The sequence below is a fragment of the Bufo gargarizans genome, chromosome 4, assembly GCF_014858855.1.
Source record: "Bufo gargarizans isolate SCDJY-AF-19 chromosome 4, ASM1485885v1, whole genome shotgun sequence".
Lineage (NCBI taxonomy): Eukaryota > Metazoa > Chordata > Amphibia > Anura > Bufonidae > Bufo > Bufo gargarizans.
In genome coordinates, this window is record NC_058083.1 from 357,316,950 (window position 1) to 357,341,657 (window position 24,708).

At 45.1% G+C, this 24,708-nt stretch overlaps 1 protein-coding gene across 1 annotated transcript in view; it reads right to left on the minus strand.

Annotated features, from left to right (window-relative positions):
* KMO (kynurenine 3-monooxygenase) overlaps positions 1-24,708 on the minus strand; it is an 866,528-nt gene that overhangs the window by 603,170 nt on the left and 238,650 nt on the right. Inside the window, exon 7 of the mRNA XM_044291809.1 lies at positions 6,205-6,370. Within this exon, the coding sequence (XP_044147744.1) occupies positions 6,205-6,370 (166 nt within the window). The remainder of the gene's footprint in view (positions 1-6,204; positions 6,371-24,708) is intronic.

The following is a 24,708-nucleotide window of genomic DNA, read 5'->3' on the forward strand; positions in this document are numbered from 1 at the left end:
AAAATAGGTACCGGATCACTAACATTACCCCCTCCAGAGAAACTACGAGATAATGCGTCTGCCTTGGTATTTTTTGCCCCAGGACGATAGGTGATTACAAAGTTAAATCTGGTAAAGAATAGCGACCACCTAGCTTGTCTAGGGGTGAGACGCTTAGCCGTTTCTAGGTACAGAAGGTTTTTGTGATCCGTAATCACCGTGACGGGGTGGATTGCTCCCTCTAAGAAGTGACGCCACTCTTCAAACGCCAGTTTAATCGCCAACAGCTCCCTATTTCCAATATCATAGTTCTTTTCTGCTGTAGATAACTTTTTGGAAAAGAAAGCGCAAGGACGCCATTTGCCAGGAGACGGACCCTGAGAAAATACAGCCCCCACTCCCACCTCTGACGCAACTACTTCAACAATAAAAGGCTGGGAGACATCAGGTTGAATTAGAACAGGTGCCGAGGTAAATCTCTCTTTTAGAGAGGAAAATGCAATATTAGCGGCGTCAGACCATTTAGAAAAATCAGTCCCCTTCCTAGTCATGTCAGTAAGGGGTTTAACGATCACTGAATAATTTTTTATGAACTTTCTATAGAAATTTGCGAAACCCAAAAACCGTTGTAGAGCTTTAAGGTTCTCAGGAAGATCCTCAATCTGAAATTGCCTGGACCTTCCTAGGATCCATACGGAAACCTGAAGCAGATAATAGATATCCCAGGAACTGTATTTCCTGAACGGCGAAGACACATTTTTCAATTTTCGCATATAATTTATTCGTCCGTAGGACCTGCAGTACTTGCCTGACATGTACTTCATGTGTTTTCAGATCAGCCGAATAAATTAAGATATCATCTAGGTATATGACTACAAACCTGCCGATGAGATGACTAAAAATATCATTAACGAAATGTTGGAAGACAGCAGGGGCATTGGTCAGACCGAAAGGCATGACTAAATTTTCATAATGCCCCTCAGGGGTGTTAAAAGCTGTCTTCCACTCATCCCCTTCCTTGATACGAATCAGATTGTAGGCCCCCCTAAGATCAAGTTTGGAGAACCACCTAGCACCCGCAATCTGATTAAAAAGGTCAGGAATGAGAGGAAGAGGGTATGGGTCTCGGATGGTTATCCGGTTTAGCTCACGGAAATCTAGGCAAGGACGCAGGCCCCCATCTTTCTTTTTAACAAAGAAAAACCCTGCAGCCACGGGTGAAGAAGAGGGTCTGATGTGTCCCTTAGCCAGACTCTCTGAGATATAATCTTTCATGGCTTGTCTCTCGGGACCCGAAAGATTATACAACCTGGACTTGGGTAATTTTGCACCGGGAATCAGGTTAACCGGGCAATCATAAGGACGATGAGGTGGTAGCTTCTGACAACCCTTTTCAGAAAAAACGTCCTCAAAGTCCGAAATAAATGTAGGTAGGGAAGCTATGGAGGCGATTAAGCAATTGTTATTTAAGCAATTCTCTCTGCAATGCTCACTCCACTCCAATATCTCCCTGGCCTGCCAATCCACCACTGGATTGTGCGCTACCAACCAGGGAAGACCCAATACCACAGTAGAGGGAAGGCCCTCCAGAACGTAACATGAAAGACACTCATTATGGTGGTCCCCTACCCGAAGGTGTAAGTTATGGACAATGTGAGTGAGGTTTCTCTGAGACAGAGGAGCAGAATCAATAGCGAATATGGGAATAGGTCTCTGCAGCGTACAGAGAAACCTCTGCTCCACTGTCTAGAAAAAAAGAAATAGACTCCGTCTTAACACCAAAAACAATAACCGCTGGCAACACAAATTGAGATGTTCGTATGGAGGAAACGTATACCCCCCGGCTGACATCCTCCGCACAGCCTGGGGTTAGTAGTTTTCCGACGGTCTTTTGTTTTTGAGAAAGGAGGGACAGACATTAATGAAATGACCCCTCCCCCCACAGAAAAAACAAGCCCCCCACCTACGGCGAACCTCAGGAGGACGGACCTGACGAGAAGTTCCTCCTAGCTGCATAGGCTCATCTAAGTCAGTACAGACTAACTGCTGCTTGGGAGAGGTTACCAATTGCTCAGGAATTTTTGATCTCTCCCCAAGACGTCTATCTATTCTGATAGAGAGGGACATAACAGCATCAAGGGAAAGGGGGGTCTCATACAGCGCCAGAGCATCCTTAACCCTTTCAGATAACCCAGAGCAGAACTGACTCCTGAGAGCCGGTTCGTTCCACTGAGTATCCGTAGCCCACCTACGGAACTCTGAGCAATATTCCTCTGCTGGCCGATCTCCCTGTAGGAGTCTCCGTAACTTCGACTCAGCCAGGGCGACTCGGTCAGGGTCATCATATATGAGACCCAAAGCCCCAAAAAATCCCTCCACTGACCGGAGAGCCTGGGAACCAGGGGGTAACGAGAACGCCCAGGATTGCGGGTCCCCCTGAAGCAGGGAAATAACAATCCCCACCCGCTGTTCTTCATTACCTGAGGAGTAAGGGCGCAGCTTAAAATATAATTTGCAGGCCTCACGGAACATCACAAATTTGTCCCTTCCCCCAGAAAATCTGTCAGGAAGAACAACCTTGGGTTCTGTAACAACCTGGTTACCCATAGCAACCGCTGGGCTTGCGGTCTGCTGCATTTGCTGCTGTTGTTGGAGGACAGATGCCTTCAATCCTACCACCTCCAAAGACAGGCCTTGAAGCTGTTTTGCCAAAGCAGCAATAGGATCCATATTGGATTCTAAGTAGAGAGAATTATTATTATTTTTTTTTTCTCCCAAAAAATAAGGGCCAGTTATAATATCACGATCGGCGTGACTATCACAGACGTGACACAGAGGGAGAGAAAGAGGAAGGCCCTGCCCAAATGAGAGGGAAGGTGGTGACCCCTGACTCACCTTGCGGCTGGCACCTGGCTGCCCTGACGTCCCTAGACGGGTTCCTCACCCGTACGCCGATCACGTGCCTAAAACCCTGGCTTTCCCTAAGATGAGCCCTAGATAGTGAACAGGGCGGTGGGAACACTAGTCCGCACCACTAGCTCTAAAGGAAAACACCAAGGGGAGGACAGACAATACAGACTAAACATATAATCCCAGGTGGGCGACAACAGGAGACAACAAAAAGCCCAACAGGGATCCAGAGGGTAGCACTCTGGAACAACAACCAGGATTCACAGCTCCAGTGGGTCAGTATAGAAGTCCAGGCAGGAAGCTCTATAACTGGCAACTAGAGAAGTGTGAGAGGAGAATATAAGGAGGTTGGGAGTGGCAGACAAGAAACAGCTGAGGAGGAGAAGCTACGGATCCCCGAGTGAGACAAAAAGGATTGCAAGGCAAACACAGAAAACAATCACTAAGAAACAACGTGATCTTTAGACATAGAGCGCGCAGCCACCCGCTGCGACTTCCTGACCCCGGGTATAACAGAGTCAGACGTTGCTCTTGACACCCTCGTGACACCCAGTCATGGAGTGGGAACAGTGGGAACAGCATTAGAAGTCCACAGAGTGTACCAATAACAGAGTGGTGAGGTGGCAACAGCGTGAGAAGACCACAGAGTGGCCCATTGACATAGTAGTTAACTGGCAGCAGCATGAGGAAACCACAGAATGGTGAGGTGGGAGCATTATGAGCAGACCAGAGAGTGACCCATTAATATAGTGGTGAGGAGGCAGCAGCATAAGAAGACCACAGAGTAGTGTTGTGGAAGCAAAATGAGGAGACCACAGATTGGTGAAGTGGCAGCAGTATGAGAAGACCACAGAGTGGCCCTGTGACATAGTGGTGAGGTGGCAGCAGCATGAGGAGACAACAGAGTGGTGATCTGACAACAGAATTAGGAGACCACAGAGTGGCCCAGTGACATAGTGGTGAGGTAGCAGCAGGATGAGGAGAGCACAGAGTGGTGATGTGGCAGCAGCAGGAGGAGATCACAGAGTGGACCAGTGACAGAGTGGCGTGGTGGCAGCAGCATGATAAGACCACAGAGTAGTGTTGTGGCAGCAGCATGAGGAGACAACAGTGGTGCTAGTGATGGACGAAAGATTATGCATTCAGCAGACATAAAAGATGAAGTGGCTGAAGGTAGAATACACGGTCATTGGATATCAATTTTCCAGCAGGCCAGTGTACTACAGAACAAAAATTATGCGTTCACTATATAGAAAGTATTTTTTCTACCAATTACAGTAGAGACTATTTCAGGATATGTAAAATCATACGGAAACATCTTCCAGTTCTAACCTTTAATGAGGAATGGAGAAACATAGCATCCACAGGGATAAGGTGTGTAGCAAAAAGAGCCCCTGCCCCTACAGTGGGTCAAAAAATAAGTCCAAGTTTGTTTGAGGAAAAAATTCCCAAAATATGCACTTGGCCTAAAACTAATGGAAACTACAAATTTGGTAGCAAAAAATGCATTTGCTGTCGACATATGTTTATCTCAAAAGAGATCATATCTATGGCTAATAATAAAAAACATATGTTGAAGCAATACATTAATTGCAACACAGACCACGTAGTATATGTTATAACATGTAAAATATGCAGGGTACAATACGTGGGCTGTACCACAAATTATCTAAAAGTACGTATAAGGAAGCATTTGAGTGATGTCCCTCACATCATGTCTTGGAATGTCTCAATGCATTTTGCCACTGTTCACAAGGGCAATATCTCTGTGTTTTCTGTGCAGGGCGTGGAGGTTGTTTCCGCACCTATTAGAGGAGGTGATCGCAAACAGAAGCTCCTAAGTAGAGAAACATATTGGATGTTTGTTTTGCAAACTTGTATACCGAAGGGCCTAAACAGAAAATATGATTTAACACTGCAATACATGTAGTTCATCAGTGTGGGTTTTCAAATGCATGATACTAATTTGTTGCCTCCCCGCCCATGTGCTCTTGGCTGGACTTCTTTACCTAATCCAGGAACACCTGGGCCTGGGTTGTGACCTTTAGCCAATCAAAAAAGGAGGAGGAACCTATCTGTGTTGTATATAAGTACTTGTTTTTAGTGCACTTTGTATTGTCTTGATGAAGGGCTCAATACTATAGCCCGAAACGCGTCACAATTACCTTGTGTCTCTCCATGTGATGTATGTCGGATCTTAAACTTTAGAAGCCAAATAAAGAACAAACTATTTTATACGTCAGAAGCTGGAATTGATCCTTTGTTTTCTGGATATACTATATAGAAAGTATATAATTGGTATATAACACCCCTACTTCAATCAGTTTCTTTCGGGGGGGAACTGGTATATCACACCAGTAAAAATGATTTGTTACAATGGTGTTTGTCACTATCTGTAGCGGAGGTAACGCAGCAAAACCGCAAACAAATGCTGCACTACCCAAATCAAGAAAGTATATAATTGATATATAACACCCCTGCTTCAATACATTTTTGGGGGGGCAACTGGTATATCACACAAGTAGAAAGCAGCATGAGGAGACCACAGAGTGACAGAGTGGGGGGGTGCAATACCAGTACCAGCTGCAGATGATGGGTGGCATTAGGAGCACCTGGCAGCAGGTGTGACATCAGGTGGGTGGCAGAATAAGAATAGTAGCTGAAGCAGGTAGTCAGAAGAAACAGGTCTCTTTTGTCGAATTATAGGTGTTGCACAATGGATGATCTAGTCTGATGCATCAGGCACTGGTGTTTGAAAATTTGGGCTGATCCACGACTGATTCATCTTCACAAAGGTCAGTTTCTCCACATTTTGGGGCAGGCGAGGTTTCCTTGGGGTAACTATCGCCCCCGCCACACTAAACACCTACTCTGATGCCACACTGCTGGTCAGACAGGAAAGCTTGTCCAGGGCAAACTCTTACAGTTGTGGCCACAAATCGAATTTGGCTGCCCACTAGTCCAGGGGATCTTTGATCTGGGGTGGCAGGGTGCACTCCAAGTATGCCAAAACCTGCTGGTTCAGGTTCTGCTGTCTAGCTGCTGCTTCTAGTGAGTAGTTTATTCAGTAGGCGGGTGAAGAAAACTGTACACAAACATAGAAGAGGATTCTTTAGGGTAAAAGCAGTGAGACTATGGAACTCTCTGCCTGATACTGTTTGTTTGGGTTGGCATCCTGTCTTTAGAGGGGCCCTGAATCGCATATCAGTGCAGCAGTAATATGATGTCATGCATTTCAGGGCCCTCTAAAGACAAGAGGATGCCAACCCAATCAAACAGTATCATCTTGCCAACTTCAACCATTTTGGAACTTACCTCTCCATTTTTAGGAGGAATTGTCAACTCCTTGTATCCATGAGGGATATATACATGGCTGTAATTAAAGCGTATTTTTTTCATAAATTGTTTTCTTACAGTTGAGAAGGCACCATCACATCCCACAATCAAATCTGCATGTGTATACTTTGCAGTGCCCTGCTTCCTATAAAAGACAAATAATGAGAACCAGTGAAAACGTATACATTAAAATGTATATTAATGTGAATCACAAAATGGTCTCTCAGTAGAAGGTACAGTAGGCCATATAATATGTGAAAACCAGAGCCCAAAGGACAGACAAAAAAAACATTCATAGTACTACCTTTCAAGTAGCAGTGAGGATATGGACTACCATCCATCTAACATATAACCTATATAGAAAATACCAGACCGCTCATGCTGAATCAATACTTTATTACAAAAATCACAAATACATTAGTAGACATGATTAAAAGAGAATAGTGTAGGGGATAAAAAGCAACATCACTGGAAGAGAACTACAGGGGATGTAAGTTCATTACAGTCCATCATGATGTATAAGAATCAATAAAGTGCAATTGCAAACAATTCATTAAAGTAAAGGGACATCGGACATCTATCCTGAGGATAGGTCATCAATAAATATAACTTGGACAACCCCTTTAAATTAATTACTTGTATAAAGTAATCATCCCATGGTTGGGGTATATATTGAATTTTGCATCCATCTAACATGTAGAGGAACCTTAGTTAAAGGGGTTTTGCACTTTGTTTAAACTGATGATCCATCCTCTGGATAGATCATTAGCTTCTGATCGGCGGGGGTCCGACACCCGGGACCCCCGCCGATCAGCTGTTTGAGAAGGCAGCGGCCCTCCAGCAGCGACGTGGCCTTCTCACTGTTTACCGCTGGCCAAGTGATGTCAAGACTTGTATCAAATGTCACCAAAAAATTGAACCACAATCTTCAACTGGCCTGGCCGGGGCTAAGCTCCATTCAAGGGAATGGAGCTTAGCCGCGCCCAGGCTAGTGATACTAGTCGTGACGTCATTGGGCCTGCAGTGAGAAGGCCGCGGCACTGCTGGAGCACAGCTGACTTCTCAAACAGCTGATTGGCGGGGGTCCCAGGTGTCGGACCCCGCTGATCAGAAGCTGATGATCTATCCAGAGGATAGATAATCAGTTTAAACAAAGTGCAGAACCCCTTAAACTAAGGTTCCTCTACATGTTAGATGGATGGTAGTCCATTTCCTCACTGCTACTTACAAGGTAGTACTATAAATGCTTTTTTTGTCTGTCCTTTGGGGATAGATCTTCAGTTTAAACAAAGTGCAGAACCCCTTTAACCCAAAACATAGGATTGCCAGCAATGGGGGTAAGTCAATCAATAATTCCAATACTTCCCAACTAAGAGTGAGAGATTTCATTAAAAAAAAACTGGATTAGTGGGCAGAGATACCATATATGAGCAGGTGTGCCCCTATGACCACAGTTATGACACCAGGATATCGGATAGTCCCCAGACATATATGCATGTCTATCTGGTGTCAATTAGATTTTCCTATTCTGATGCAGTTTGAGGATTTAACTGCCCAGTATAAGGCTAAATGTTAGTGTTGATCGAGCATGTTTGGCTCGAGCATCGCTATGCTCGGCACATTGCGGAGTTCAGACGTTTTTTTTTATAATTACACATTATACACTTATACATTTACACATTATACACATTATACATTTATTTTGTGCCATACATTTTTTACAATTACTAAAAAAAGATAAAATTAATCTTTATTTCTGAAATGTTTCTACCAGGATTTGAACTATCAGCTATATGTTGACCTGCACAGAAATATAAAATAAAAAAAGTCTTCTGCTGAATAGAAATACTCACTAGATCAGAAATTACTATCAGGTTTTTCTGACAAAATTTTGCATTCAGCTGAATGAATAAGGTCCTTGCTTCTGATGTACAAGGTTGGGAGTTCAAATCCTGGCAGAAACATTTCAGAAATAGAGATTAAATTTATATATTTTATATTTTTTTTGTAATTGTTAAAAATGTATGGCACAAAATAAATGTGTAATTACAAAATAATAATAATAATAATAATAATAATTATAATAATAAAAAAAAAATATATATAACAAAAAAAGTAAAGAGCAGTACACAAACGGCAATAGAGGTGCAAATTGCAAAGTGCGGTGGTAAGGTGTGTCTTTTTGCTGATGACACAAAGATTTGTAACAGGGTTGATGTTCCTGGAGGGATACACCAAATAAAAAAGGATTTAGAAAAACTAGAGGAATGGTAAAAAATCTGGCAACTAAAATTTTAGATTGATAAGTGCAAGATAATGCACCTGGGGTATAAAAACCCAAGAGCAGAATATAAAATCAGTGATACAGTCCTAACCTCAGTATCTGAGGAAAGGGATTTAGGGGTCATTATTTCAGAAGACTTACCCTGGGTTCACACCTGAGCATTTTACAGCACGTTCGAACGCGCTGTAAAACGCTCAACACATGAAAAACAATGCTTCCCTATGGCCCTGGTTCACACTTGAGCGTTTTACAGCGCGTTTGAACGCGCTGAAAAATGCCCTACGCTCAAAAAAGTTCTTGAGCTTCTTTGGGGCCGTTTTGTCGCGCGTTCCAGTACATAGACTTTCGGGAACGCGCGACAATGGGCGTTCGCTTGTCTCTGTATGCGCGATTGTAAACGCCGGTACAATCGCGCATACAGAGCGCTCCTTTCAGAACGCTCAGGTGTGAACCCAGGGTTAAGCTGGGTTCACACCTAAGCCTTTTACAGCACGTTCCTACGTGCTGTAAAACGCTCAACAGGCAAAAACCAATGTTTCCCTATGGGCATGGTTCTCACCTGAGCGTTTTACAGCGAGTACGAACGCGCTGTAAAATGCCCTACACCCCAAGAAGTACAGCAGCTTCCTTGGGGAGTATTGTCGTGCTTCAGTGGGAACGCGCCTAAAGTGCTCCACATGGAATCAAGGTCATGCGAGCGACCTGTGTAGTTCGGAGAAAGAGGCGGTGGTCGCACAGAGCCACCAGCACAGCAGAAGAGGGAGCAGGGTGCAAAAGCAGAGCAGCCATCCCCTAGACAGTGCGCCTGCTACTGCCCACCACAGCAAGGGATGGAGCACACCAAAGCCTGCTCCAAGGAGTTCCCTGGCGTGGCAGTTCTTCAGACAATGTGCTGATGACAAGCCACGATTGGTTTGCATGCTGTTCAATCAGAGTCTGAAGTGAGGCATAAACGTTCTCAACCTGAGCACAACCTGCACGACCAGGCATTTAAGTGCAAAGCTCGAGCTGCAGTGGAGTAGACAGTTCAAAAAACAAGAAAGGTCTCTGCCTCCTCCTGCTTCCTCTTCAACTGCAGTCTTGGCCTCTTCATCCACTTCTGGAGTGACAGTGCCACCTGCCACCCCGCAAACAGAGGATCTGCCAGCAACACCACCATCTGGGTCACCAAACATCTCCACAATGTCCCACTGAAGCGTTCAGCTCTCCATCTCCCAAACACTAGAGCGGAAGAGGAAGTACCCCCCTACCCACCCGTGATCCCTAGCCCTGAATGCCAGCATTTCAAAATTACTGGCATTTGAAATGCTGTTATTTCTTCTGGTGGAGACGGAAAGTTTTAAAGGCCTTATGGCAGTGGCTGTCCCACAGTACGTAGTGCTCAGCATTCACTACTTTTCCAGATGCGCCATCCCTTTTCTGCACAACCAAGTGGGGGACAAAAATCAGGTGTGCACTGCGCAACGCCATCTGTGGCAAGGCGCACCTCACTACGGATACGTGGACCAGTAACAGGGACGTTATATCTCCATAACAGCACACTGGGTAAATGCAGTGGCGGCTGTGCCTGAGGCAGATAGCAGTTTGGCGCATGTCCTTCCACCACCGAGGATTGCAGGGCACTTCAGTTTGCCTCCTGTTGCCTCCTCCTCCTACTCTGCTTACTCATCCTCTACCGGCTCCTCTTCAGGTCAGCGTACCATCTTCACCACTAACTTCAGCACAGCCAGGGGTAAACAACAGCAGGCAGTTTTAAAACTTATCTGTTTGGGGGACAAATCCCACACCACGCAGGAGCTGTGGACGGGACCTTAAACAACAGACCGATGAGTGGTTGGTACCAGTGAGCCTCAAGCCCGGCCTGGTGGTGTGCGATAATGGGCGAAATCTCATAGCAGCTCTGAGACTAGCCGGTTTGACGCACATCCCTTGCCTGGCACATGTGCTGAATTTGGTGGTGCAGAGATTCCTTAAAAATTACCGGATATGTCAGAGCTGCTGCATAAAGTGCGGGCCGTCTGTGCGTGCTTTCGGCGTTCTTACCCTGCTTCTGCTCGCCTGTCAGCGCTGCAGCATAACTTCGGCCATCCCACTCACCACCTCATATGCGACGTACCCACAAGGTGGAACTCCACCTTGCACATGCTGGCCAGACTGTGAGAGCAGCAGCAGGCGATAGTGGAGTTTTAGCTGCAGCACGCACGGGTGAGTCGCTCTGCGGAACAGCCCCACTTCATTACCAATGCCTGGGCCTCCATGCGAGTCCTGTGTTCCTTGTTGCCCACATTCTAACTTGTGCTGATTACTGGGTGGCCACGCTGCTGGATCGCCGTTACAAGGACAACATACTGTCCTTAAGTGGAAGCACAAGGTGAAGGCAGAAGACAAGGAAGAGGTCTTCAACGCAGCTGGGGCACCACCAGCATCTCAGAAGGCAGGGTTAGCATGGCTAAAATGTGGAAAAGGTTTGTTAGCACGCCGCAACAACCAGCACAACCAGCACCACCATCGTTTTAGCAGCATTTCACCAACATGGTGGAGCAGTATGTGTGCACATGCCTACACGTACTGAATGACGGGTCTGCCCCCTTCAATTTCTGGGTCTCCAAATTGTACACATGACCTGAGCTTGCCCTTTACGCCTTGAAGGTGCTGGCCTGCCCTGCAGTCAGTGTATTATCTGAACGTGTGTTTAGCACGGCAGGGGGTGTTATCACAGACAAGCGCAGCCGCCTGTCCACAGCCAATGTGGACAAGCTGACATTCATTAAAATTAACCAGGCATGGAACCCACAGGACTTGTCTGTACCTTAGACATAGACATGTATACCGGCCTTACCCAGCAATTGTTATACTGCAGCACAATTGCTAATTGTTGTATTTTTGATATTTCCCACTCTTTTGGGGTGTACACTAATAAAAATAATAAAAATTAAACCAAAAACCAGTGTTGGCTACCTCGTCCACCGCTGCTTCCACCTACACCGCTACGTCCAACTTCCACCTCATAAACAAAGTTTTTTTTATTTTTTTGTACGTATTTTATTTTATGTCATTCCACTAATTGGTCTGTTACATTTTCAGGGGAAATTCACAAATTTTTTGGGTGTGATATACCACTGCTATACCTAGTAGACAGGTAAAAAATAATTCAATAATTTGTCTGTTACATTTTTAAGTGAAATTCACCTATGTTTGGGTGTGATATACCACTGCTCTACCTAGTAGACAGGTAAAAAAAAAATCACTAATTTGTCTGTTACATTTTCAGGGGAAATTCACAAATTTTTGGGTGTGATAAACCACTGCTATACCTAGTTGACAGCTTATTAAATTTCACAAATTTTTATTTTACATTTTCGGGTGACATTCAACAATTTTTGGCTGTGATAGACCCCTGCTCTACCTAGTAGACAGGTTAATACATTTTACAAATTTTTCTGTTACATTTTTGGGTTGACATTTAAAATTTTTTGCTATGAATAAACCTCTGCTCTGCATAGGTGACAGGGACCGAAATTTTTAAAAAATCAGTTCCATTGGTGGGTGACATTAAGCCATTTCTGTCAATGAAAAAACCCTGCTCTGCATAGGTGACAGGGACTTCAATTTCTAAAAATTGTCTTTAATCGGCCCTTTCCTTCGCTCCTTCTGCTTTAATAGTTTGTCCTACATTTCCGCTTCTTCCCATTGCAGCCATTGACCTCCCTTGGATGAGGTCTCCCTTTCTCACGCTACCTCTCTGGCATGGAACCCTGATTCACCGATAACCGTGATCAACATGGTAGGCTCAGAAAAGAACATCGAAAGTTGATAGAGAAGATATCCAAATGGATGGTGGACGTCACAAGAACGTGCGATCAGGCAGAAGTTAGCTAGAGTCAACAAAGCGGCAGTAGGGCCTCTCCTGGCTAATGTTCCCAAATCCAAAATACCCCAGTGACAACTATAATTTTTTATTAATCATTCAAATAACAGGGCATCTTAAGAATCCTGTATTTATCGTCACTACCTCCCTGAGTCGGGCGTGGATAATTGCTGCGCGCCCCCTCCTTTCCTTCAATTCTTCAGTTTTAATAGCTTCTCCCACGTTTCCGCTCGATCACAATAAAATTTCATCCATTTATCTCTCTTGGATGTGGTCTCTCTTTCTCGCGCTTCCTCTCCGGGGTGGAACCCTGATTCGCCGCTAACCGTTATCAAGATGGTAGGTGCAGAAAAGAACATCGAAAGTTGATTGAGCAGATATCCAATTGGATCGTGAACATCATGGGGACGTGCGACATGGTGGGGCAGTATGTCTGCACACGCCTACACGAACTGACTGATGGTTCTGCCCCCTGCAACTTCTGGGTCTCCAAACTGGGCACATAGCCTGAGCTTTCCCTTTACGCCGTTGAGGTTCTGGCCTGCCTTGCAGCCAGTGTATTGTCTGAACGTGTGTTTAGAATGACTGGAGGGGGTTATCACAGGTTATATTTCCCAATGTTTTGGGGTGTACCCTAATTTAAAAAAATAAAAACCAAAAAGCAGTGCAGGCTACCTCGTCCTCCTCCACCGCCACTTCCACCTACACCGCCACATCTACCGCCTCCTACTCCATATGGACCTCGTCCACATAAATCAAGATTATTATTTTTTATTTTTATGCATTGTATGTTATTTAAAGTAATTTTCCTATCCACATCCGCATGCTCTTAACCACATTTCAATGGCATTTGCAGCCCTCTAGCCCTTTCCATTACATTTTTACAGCTATTTTAGTGCTCAAAAGTTCGGGTCTCCATTGACTTTAATGGGATTCTGGTTTGGGGTCAAGTTCGGGTCCAGAACTCAAACTTTTTTGTAAAGTTCGGCCGAACCCGTTGAACCCGTACATCCAGCTCAACTCCTACTACTGACAACAAATATATTTTTCCCATAATTTATCCACACTTTGCCTATAAATGGTGTCTGCAGTGAATTTTCACATCTGCGCTGCAATAGCGTGTGTCATTGCCAGATATTGGGAAAAATATTACTGACAACAAATATATATTTTTTCCATAATTTATCCACACTTTGCCTAAAAACGGTGTCTGCAGTGAATTGTTACATCTGCGCTGCAATAGCGTGTTTGTGTCTGGGACAGATATTGGGAAAAATTTTAGCGAAAACAATTATATTTTTTCCATAGTTTATCCACATTTTTACTACAAACGGTCCCTTATAACATATAACATTTAACTATGAAGAAGGCGAGCATTTAGGGATGGGAAAGTGGCCATGATGCTGATGGTGCACGCAGAGGCTGTGGCCCTGGGCGCGGTAAAACTGTGTCTGCTGCAAGAGCAAAAGAAAAACAATCATCCAAGATACCTGCGGCACAGGACACCACTCTTGAAGTCAGCCCATTGCGAGCAGGTGGTGGGTTGGATTGCAGCTTTAGTAGCCAGAGTCTGGTCCACACAATCATTATGCTGATCCTCCTTCCTCCCACCATTTACAGTCTAGCCAAACAAGTGATCCCACACTTATATATTCTGAGGACCACTTTGCATCGCCATTAATTAATTTGGCCCTCTCGCCAAGCACACTTGAAGAGGGACCTGAGATCTTGTGCCCCGATTCCCAACCTTTTGAGCATCCAGAGTCACAAGAACATGATGCTGGGGAATGGCAATTAGTGTTTAATGAGGTGGATGATGATGAGACACAGTTGCCGATGACTCAACCACAATTACTGTCTCAAGAGGTTAAGGAAGAGGATGACACACAGTTGTTAATCACTGAGGTTGTGGTTAGGTCAACAAATCAGGAGAATGATGAGAGTGAGGAAGTGGAAGAGGAGGTGCTGGACGACGAGGTCACTGCAACCTCACCACCACAGCATGATCCGCCACATGGCATCAAAGCACCCTAATAGGTGGGCCAAACGCCTAGGCCAACAATCTGTGTCTGCGGGTCACACCAGTGCCTCCTCTTCCAATGTGCTGGCCAATCAACAGGCCCGGGTGCACTATCAGTGACCACATCCACTTCCCTGTCCCAGCGCAGCGTCCATATGAAATTACTCCAGGCATTTGAACGCAAGCGCCCAGCCACCCACCCACAAGCCATAGCACTAAAGACGCAGCTTTCCAAATTACTGGCCCTGGAAATGTTGCCATTTAGGCTTTTGGACACTGAGGCCTTCTGCAGCCTGATTTCTGTGGCCATCCCTCGTTACGCAGTCCCCAGCTGCCACTATTTTTCAAGGTGTGCTGTGCCAGCCTTGCAACATCATGTGTTCCATAACATCACATGTGCCCTTACCAACGCAGTTATTGGTAAGGTCCACTTAACCATGGACACATGGACAAGTGCATTCGGCCAGGGACGCTACAATTCCCTAACGGCACACTGGATGAATGTTGTGGAGTCCGGGAGCAACTCGTACCCTGGAATGGCAAAGGTGCTACCGACGCCAAGGATTGCGGGCCCCAATTCTATCAGGGTTTCCGCCACCACCTACGCTAGTGGCTCCAACCCCCACTTCTTCTCCTCCACCTCCTCCTCCACTTCCACCTCCGAATTATCCGCGTGCAGCACCAGTCAGTCATCAGTCAGTAGCTGGAAGCAGTGTAGCACTGCAGTGGGGAAGCAGCAACAGGCCGAGCTGAAGCTGATCTGCCTAGGTGACAAAGAGCACACCGCCACAGAGCTGTGGCAGTGGATAAGAGACCAGACTGAGCTGTGGCTCTCGCCACTCAACCTAAAACCAGGCTTGGTTGTGTCAGATAATGGCCATAACTTGGTGGCGGCTTTGGAGCTGGGCAACCTTAGACACATCCCATGCCTAGCCCACGTATTCAACCGTGTTGATCAGCGGTTTCTAAAAACATACCCCAATTTTCCTGAGCTACTGGTGAAGGTGCGCTGTGTGTGTGCACATTTCCGCAAGTCACCAACAGCTTCAGCTGGTCTGTCAACGCTGCAGCAGCGCTTGAAATTGCCAGCTCACCGGCTGTTGTGAAACATGAGCACATGCTGGAACTCCACATTCCACATGTTGGCCAGGCTTTGTTAGCAGCAGAGGGCAGTTGTGGAAATCCAGCTGCAACATGGTCGTCGTCTTTAGGCCTCTTTCACACGGGCGTCAGTTTTTTTGCCCGGATAAGAGACGGGTGCGTTGCGGGAAAATGCGCGATTTTTCCGCGCGAGTGCAAAACATTGTAATGCGTTTTGCACTCGCGTGAGAAAAATCGCGCATGTTTGGTACCCAAACCCGAACTTCTTCACAGAAGTTCGGGCTTGGGATTGATATTCTGAAGATTGTATTATTTTCCCTTATAACATGGTTATAAGGGAAAATAATAGCATTCTGAATACAGAATGCATAATGTAATAGTGCTGGAGGGGTTAAAAAAAATTAAAAAGTTAACTCACCTTATCCTCTTGATCCCGTAGTTTCCGGTCTCTTATTTACTAGCTGTGGGCTAAATGACCTGTGGTGACGTCAGATCACATGCTCCAATCACATGGTCCATCACGGTGGTGATGGAACATGTAATCTGACGTCATCAAAGGTCCTTTACCTGTATTTAACCACTTTAAACCCGCTAGCTGAAACCTCCTTAATGACCAGGCCACTTTTTACACTTCTGCACTACACTACTTTCACCGTTTATTGCTCGGTAATGCAACTTACCACCCAAATGAATTTTACCTCCTTTTCTTCTCACTAATAGAGCTTTCATTTGGTGGTATTTCATTGCTGCTGGCATTTTTACTTTTTTTGCTATTAATCGAAATTTTACTATTTTTTTGCCAAAAAAATGACATTTTTCACTTTCAGTTGTAAAATTTAGCAAAAAAAAAAAATGACATCCATATATAAATTTTTCGCTAAATTTATTGTTATAAATGTCTTTGATAAAAAAAAATGTTTGGGTAAAAAAAAAAGTTATAGCGTTTCGGTAAAAGTTATAGCGTTTACAAACTATGGTACAAAAATTTGAATTTCCGCTTTTTGAAGCAGCTTTGACTTTCTGAGCACCTGTCATGTTTCCTGAGGCTCTACAATGCCCAGACAGTACAATCACCCCACAAATGACCCCATTTCGGAAAGTAGACACCCTAAGGTATTCATTGATGGGCATAGTGAGTTCATAGAACTTTTTATTTTTTGTCACAAGTTAGCGGAAAATGATGATTTATTTTTTTTTCTTACAAAGTCTCATATTCCACTAGCTTGTGACAAAAAATAAAAACTTCCATGAACTCACTATGCCCATCACAAAATACCTTGGGGTGTCTTCTTTCCAAAATGGGGTCACTTGTGGGGTAGTTATACTGCCATGGCATTCTAGGGGCCCAAATGCGTGAGAAGAAGTTTGCAATCAAAATCTGTAAAAAATGACCGGTGAAATCCGAAAGGTGCACTTTGGAATGTGTGCCCCTTTGCCCACCTAGGTTGCAAAAAAGTGTCACACATCTGGTATCGCCGTACTCAGGAGAAGTTGGGGAATGTGTTTTGGGGTGTCATTTTACATATACCCATGCTGGGTGAGAAAAATATCTTGGTCAAATGCCAACTTTGTATAAAAAAATAGGAAAAGTTGTCTTTTGCCAAGATATTTCTCTCACCCAGCATGGTTATATGTAAAATGGCACCCCAAAACACATTCCCCAACTTCCCCTGAGTACGGCGATACCAGATGTGTCACACTTTTTTGCAGCCAAGGTGGGCAAAGGGGCGCATATGCCAAAGTGCACCTTTCGGATTTCACAGGCCATTTTTTACAGATTTTGATTGCAAGGTACTTCTTACACATTTGGGCCCCTAAATTGCCAGGGCAGTATAACTACGCCACAAGTGACCCCATTTTGGAAAGAAGACACCCCAAGGTATTCCATGAGGGGCATGGCGAGTTACTAGAATTTTTTATTTTTTGTCACAAGTTAGCGGAAAATGATGATTTTTTTTTCTTACAAAGTCTCATATTCCACTAACTTGTGACAAAAAAAAAAAATAAAAAATTACATATACCCATGCTGGGTGAGAGAGATATCTTGGCAAAAGACAACTTTTCCCATTTTTTTTATACAAAGTTGGCATTTGACCAAGATATTTATCTCACCCAGCATGGGTATATGTAAAATGACACCCCAAAACACATTGCCCAACTTCTCCTGAGTACGGCGATACCAGATGTTGAGGAAGGGTGGCGCGTATTGTGTGGGTGTGTGTGTATGTATATGTATTGGCGGTGCAGAGGACGATGTGCGCAAATGTGCCCAGCACCTGCGCCCATCTGCCTCCGATATTCCCCAGGGGCTCATCCATGCCCCTGTGGGAATTCATATAGTGTGGCCCGCGAATGCCTATACATATACACAAGCCCATTTAATATTGTGGGCCCCTTTAATATACTGTGGGCCCCTTTAATATATTGTGGGCCCCTTTAATATATATGTGGGCCCCTTTAATGTATATGTGGGCCCCTTTAATCTCTATACATGATATATATATATATATATATATATATATATATGTCCCCCTTCATGCCCCCTGAAGTAAATGCCACACACAGCCCCACATACATTAAACCCCCCCTACATGGACCCAGATGCATCAATGTGAATGTGGCCCAAGCATTCACATTGATGCATTCTGAGTAAAGGCGCCAGGATGACCGGATAAGGTCCGGTCATTCTGGTGACCTCAAAAGGATTCAGATTCTAATGAATCTGAATCCTTTTGTTCCAATTATCTCCAGCCCGGCTGGAGATAATTGGAGCATAATAGAGAAAGTGGAGACACCTCCGCTCCCTCTATTATGCGCATTCCAGCATCGCAATTACCATTGCGATGTCCGGAATGCTAAGAGCTGCAGACGGGAGATCAAAGGATCTCCCGCCTGTCAGCCAGTACACGCGGCCCTGCGGCGCGCGTGCAGGGATGCGCGGGCAGGCGCGGTGACGTCATCTCACCGCGCCGGCCCACGTGTTCCTCACAGTGGTGCGCGCTCGCGCGCCGCTGTGTGGGCGGTACGGAGTGCGGGCGGCTGGACATATAAGTCCGGCTGGCCCGACACTAAGCAGAAGAGAGCCGGCCGCCCACCCACCTTACCTGGAGAATCATCCCCTGGACAGACGAGCCCCCCTGGACAACGAGCAGGACCCTAAGTATCTTTATTAACCCCCAATATCCCACCAACGATTATCCCCTCCACTCTATTTACCCCCCCCCACTATCCCACCAACGCTATTTACCCCCCCACTATCCCACCATCCCCTCCACTCTATTTACCCCCCCTACTATCCCACCAACGCTATCATCCCCTCCAATCTATTATCCCCCCCCCACTATCCCACCAACGCTATTATCCCCTCCACTATCCCACCAACGCTTCCATACCCCCATTATAATAACCCTTGCCCCTGGTTATTATATTAACCCTTGCCATCCCCTGATATTCCCCTGGTAACCCTTGCCATACCCTCATTCCCTTGCCCCTGGTTATTATATTAACCCTTGCCATACCCTCATTCCCTTTAGTTATCACCCCTGCATTGGTTTGTGGTCTGCTTTACCCCAGCACGACCACCGTCAACCCTCGTCGTGCCCCCTAGGGATAGAATATTAGTCAGGTGGGTGGGTTGTTATACCTGTATGTGTGTATTGTATAGTTAGTTTGTGGGTGGAATTTGGGAACGTGTAGTGTAGTTGAGTATTGTATATTTAGTGCTGTATTACTGTATTGTGTGCGTAGTGTCAGGTGTTAATAAATACTGTGTTACTTGTACCCTTTGTAGTGTGTACTTGTTAGCGGTAGTAAGTAAGGCGCATGCAGCTAGTATAGTGATTAGTGTAAGGCATAGCGAGGGTATTGTTATTGTTATATAAAGGTATAAATAGGCGGAGCCTTCACTAGACGGCTCCTCCTATTTAGGAATATTAATTATCGATAGTCGCATAATATTGGTAATTAATATTCCCCCTTTACACCAGACGTGTGACATTTTTCTGCAGCCTAGGTGGGCAAAGGGGCACACATTCCAAAGAGCACCTTTAGGATTTCACCGGCCATTTTTTTACAGATTTTGATTTCAAACTACTTTGCACACTTTAGGGCCCCTAAATTGCCAGAGCAGTATAACTACCCCACAAGTGACCCCATTTTGGAAAGAAGACACCCCAAGGTATTCCGTGAGGGCCATGGCGAGTTCCTAGAATTTTAAATTTTTTGTCACAAGTTAGTGGAATATGAGACTTTGTTAGAAAAAAAAAAAATATCATTTTCTGCTAACTTGTGACAAAAAAAAAAAATTCTAGGAACTCGCCATGCCCCTCACGGAATACCTTGGGGTGTCTTCTTTCCGAAATTGGGTCACATGTGGGGTATTTATACTGCCCTGGAATTTTAGGGGCCCTAAAGCGTGAGAAGAAGTCTGGAATATAAATGTCTAAAAAATTTTACGCATTTGGATTCCGTGAGGGGTATGGTGAGTTCATGTGAGATTTTATTTTTTGACACAATTTTGTGGAATATGAGACTTTGTAAAAAAAAAAAAAAAAAAAAAAAAAAAAATTTCCGCTAACTTGGGCCAAAAAAAATGTCTGAATGGAGCCTTACAGGGGGGGGTGATCAATGACAGGGGGGTGATCACCCATATAGACTCCCTGATCACCCCCGTCATTGATCACCCCCTTGTAAGGCTCCATTCAGACATCCATATGATTTTTACGGATCCACGGATACATGGATTGGATCCGCAAACCACATACGGACATCTGAATGGAGCCTTACAGGGGGGTGATCAATGACAGGGGGGTGATCAATGACAGGGGGGTGATCAGGGAGTGTATATGAAGTGATCACCCCCCTGTCATTGATCACCCCCTTGTAAGGCTCCATTCAGACGTCCGTATGTGTTTTGTGGATCCGATCCATGTATCCGTGGATCCGTAAAAATCATACGGACGTCTGAATGGAGCCTTACAGGGGGCTGATCAATGACAGGGGGGTGATCAATGACAGGGGGTGATCAGGGAGTGCATATGAGGTGATCACCCCCCTGTAAGGCTCCATTCAGACGTCCATATGTGTTTTGCGGATCCGATCCGTGGATCCGTAAAAATCATACGGACGTCTGAATGGAGCCTTACAGGGGGGTGATCAATGACAGGGGGGTGATCAATGACAGGGGGGTGATCAGGGTGTCTATATGGGTGATCACCCCCCTGTAAGGCTCCATTCAGACGTCTGTATGCGTTTGTCTTCTCAGCGCGAGATGGAGGCTGAAGAGGAGGAGGAGCAGGAGACAGTTGCCTCAGCTTCAGAGGGTAGTACCCATGGAAGTTTAATTCCATCTGTTCTGCGTGGGTGGGCAGAAGAGAAGGAAGAGGATGAGGAGATTGGGAGTGATCCTTCTGATTCCGACAGCGAAGTCTCGCCTGTTGGGACTCTAGCACACATGGCTGACTTTATGTTAGGCTGCCTTTCCCGTGACTCGCGCGGTATGCTCATTTTAAACCACATGGATTACTGGTTATTCACCCTTCTCGACCCCTGCTACACAGAGAACTTCTCATCTCTCATTCCTCTGGTGGAGAGGACGAGCAAAATGGTCCAATACCAAAAGATCCTTGCTGGAAAATTCCTAAAAAATTTACATCTGACAATGCTGGCGGCAGAGTCCGTACTTCCTTGGCCAACCGCCGTGGGGAGACAAGGGGAACACACAGCAGTTCCAACAGAGGCAGGGCATAACTCTCTAAGTCTAAAGCCTTGGACAGTTTCAGGACACATCGCCAGCACTCTCACCCTGATGTGCGGCCTACTGCCACAAGGAGAGAGATATTTTGGAAGATAAAGGAGTACATAGCAGACCGTGTCAGCGTCCTCAATGATCCCTCAGTGCCTTAAAAAATACTGGGTGTCCAAGCTGGACACGTGGCATGAACTGGCGCTCTACAGTTTAGAGGTGCTGGCCTGCCCTGCTGCCAGCGTTTTGTCTGAGCGTGTTTTTAGTGTTGCTGGTGGCATTATAACAGATAAGCGTATAAACTAGTGAACTGAAATTGCTGACAGGTTGACTCATAAAAATGAACAAGGCCTGGATTTACCACGGCTTCTAGACTCCACCAGAGGAAAGCGGCTGAACATAAATGCACTTTAAATGTGTTGTTTATAATGTACTGAATACACTATATTCCCATGCTCGAATATCACAATGTGTTTGGCCTGAGCACCCGAGCACTAAGGTGCTTGATTTAAGGTGCGCTAGAAGAAATCTCACGTCTAGATGGTGAAACATTTTTTTTCTGATCTGAATCTGGAGATGCACAAAAATGATGCTAAAGCTATTTCCTGCTGAGAGTGAAACTTAAAAACCTTAGGCATGCTGGGGAGTGTCTAAGAATCACCATATCATCCAGAACTGTGAGGTATGGTTGTTTACAGCAGAAGGCCTGAATCTCCCCCACGGTTCTGGCTGTAGGGATAGCAATAAGAAAAGTAGTCTTCAGAGTCAACAATTCTGAAAGAGGCTCAAAGGGCATAGACGTGAGAGCAGAGAGGACAATGTTTATATTCCAAGGGGGAACTTTCACAAAAAAAAGGACATAATCTGCTTGTACCTTCACGGAATCTACAGACTAGGGCAATTTCTGCCAATTTGACATCCAGAAAGGCACAAAGAGAAGAAACCTGAACATTTAGGTACTGGTACTAAGCCCCTTATCAAATCCTGTTTGCAGGAACTCTAAAATCAAGCCTACATCTAAACTACTCTGAGGATTCTAACAGCTACCCGCAAATGACAAAAAAGCAGTCCAAGTCCGCAGATAAATATTTGAAGTGGTCTGCTCTCTACTATGTAGCAGGGTAGATATGACAACCTCAGAAAAAACCCTCTATTTTAACAAGCCCCATTCAACTTCCAAGCCGCTAAATGTAGATGCTGAATGTTGGTATGGGGGCAGGGCCCTAATGGAAGAGGTTTGTAATCTGAGGCAGAATACAGGGTTCCCCTGCATAGAGATTTTTAAGCAGGGGGAACCAAGACCTTTTTGGCCAATAAGGAGCAATAATTGTGACCTGTGCCTATTCATCAGAGTCCTTGAAATCAGAGAGAATTGCTAAAAACGCGTAGAGAAGGCCCTTGGGCCATGTTAATGAGAGATTGTATATTTGATTTTTTACCTTCCTGTTCTGTCTCCAGGCAAAGAGATCCAAGACCGGAAGACCCCACCTCTCTGTGATTTGTCTGAAGATTTCTTGATTCAAAGACCATACCCCATCTCTGAGAGTATGTCTGCAGAGCAAATCCGCTAATCTATTCTCTTCTCCTTCTAAATGAACCGCCGAGATGGACTTTAGGTTCTTCTCTCCCCATTTGAATATCATTATTGACACAGCCGTCAAGGACTTGCTCCTCGCCCCCCCTTGACGATTTAGATATGCCACAGTTGACGCATTGTCCACAAGTACCTTGACATGGTGGTGTTGGATAGTTGGTTTCAAGCTTAGGAAGGCTCGGAAAACTGATGTCAACTCCCTCAGATTTGAGGATGCTAAAGACACGTGGAGACTCCATGTCCCCTGTACCATTTCTTGCTACCATTTCTTGCAGAGCATGGGCTCCCCAACCCTTGCTGCTTGTGTTGGTGGTTACTGTAACTTGGTCCTTTGGCCACCACTGCTCCCCTGTTTGTAGATGTTTCTCCACTGGCCACCAGTGGAAATCAGACGGTCATCTAGATAGGGGACCACAATTATTCCTTTTAGATGAAAGTAACCTACTACTACTATTGTAGTACTATTACTACTACTATCTGCCATAATCTTTGTGAAAAGACGTGGCACACTGGAGAGGCTGAAGGGCAAAGCCTCAGAGCCTGATACTGGAAGTGACCGATCTCCCCTTTTAGGTAGACAGCGAACCTGATATATTTTTGACTTTCTCTGTGGATAGGAACATGATAATAGGCATCCGCCTGATCAACTGTTACCATTTAATAGTCTCGGAAAATGAGATTCACCACAGATCTTATTGATTCTATTTAGAATTTTTTGTAAATGATAAAGCAGCGCTACACACACAGCATTTTGACACCAAGAGTTGAAAAAGGAGTACACTTACTCCGAAACTCGCAATTGTGATTTTGCACCAAGAGGTATCACATCGTGTATGACCCAGTACACAGCTTTTCCTTGTAAATGATAAAGTGATTTAGGCATTTGAAGATATTGAAGATCATTGTGAACTTCCCACTTGGCTATTGTTTTATCAGAAATAAGGGAGAGTAAACCCCCTGTCCCTGTTGGTCTAACGGAACCTTTACAAGGACAAAACAGGGAAGAGGCTAACTCTAGAGCCTCCTGTTTGAATAGATCTGAAAAAACCTTGTTTGAAAGAAATCTTACTGTCGGCAAGGAACAGAACTCTATCCTGTGACCTGGCCCGATTCGATTTAAGACCCTGGGGGAGGCTCCTATAGCATCCCAAGCTTGACTAAACTTTGAAAGTATGCCCTCTACTGGACTTTTTGCGTCATTGGGATTTCTTATAAGAGGAATCGAGATAAAAAATCCCCTCCCCACCTTTTAGTGAATTGCCATCTACCTAAAGACTCTCTTTTGTTTTGAGTCTCTTTAAACCTAGCTTGGGAATGAAAATTTTTCCTCTGCTGAAAAAATGGGATTCAGATTGAAACCCCTTTTTCTTGTCCGAGGCTTTATCTAGAATATCATCCAATGCGGACCCAAAGAGTCTATCCCCCTCATAGGGAATTGCAAGCAGCGTTCAGCTGTCCGCCTGTCCGTGCGGAGGCGAGCGGAGCGGAGGCTGAACGCCGCCAGACTGATGCAGTCTGAGCGGATCCGCATCCATTCAGACTGCATCAGGGCTGGACGGCTGCGTTCGGGACCGATGAACGCTAGTGTGAAAGTAGCCTTATGCTGCCACTTTTTCAGTGCAGCGTGGACATAGCATCTTTTTACTAGCAGGGGGTAGGTTCTATCTGCACATAACACATTTTGTTTTGGTAGATTCACCACCTGTGGACTTTGCAGGGACAGCCTCTCTTACTTAGAGAGTACAGACATCAAGTTAGAAAACTAGACCCAAAGGGAATGCCAACACCAGCACTTGGGTGGTTAATATGGGAAATATAGATAGGAAATACCATCCATCAAACCCATAACATACACAGCGGAGGTCTCTTACCG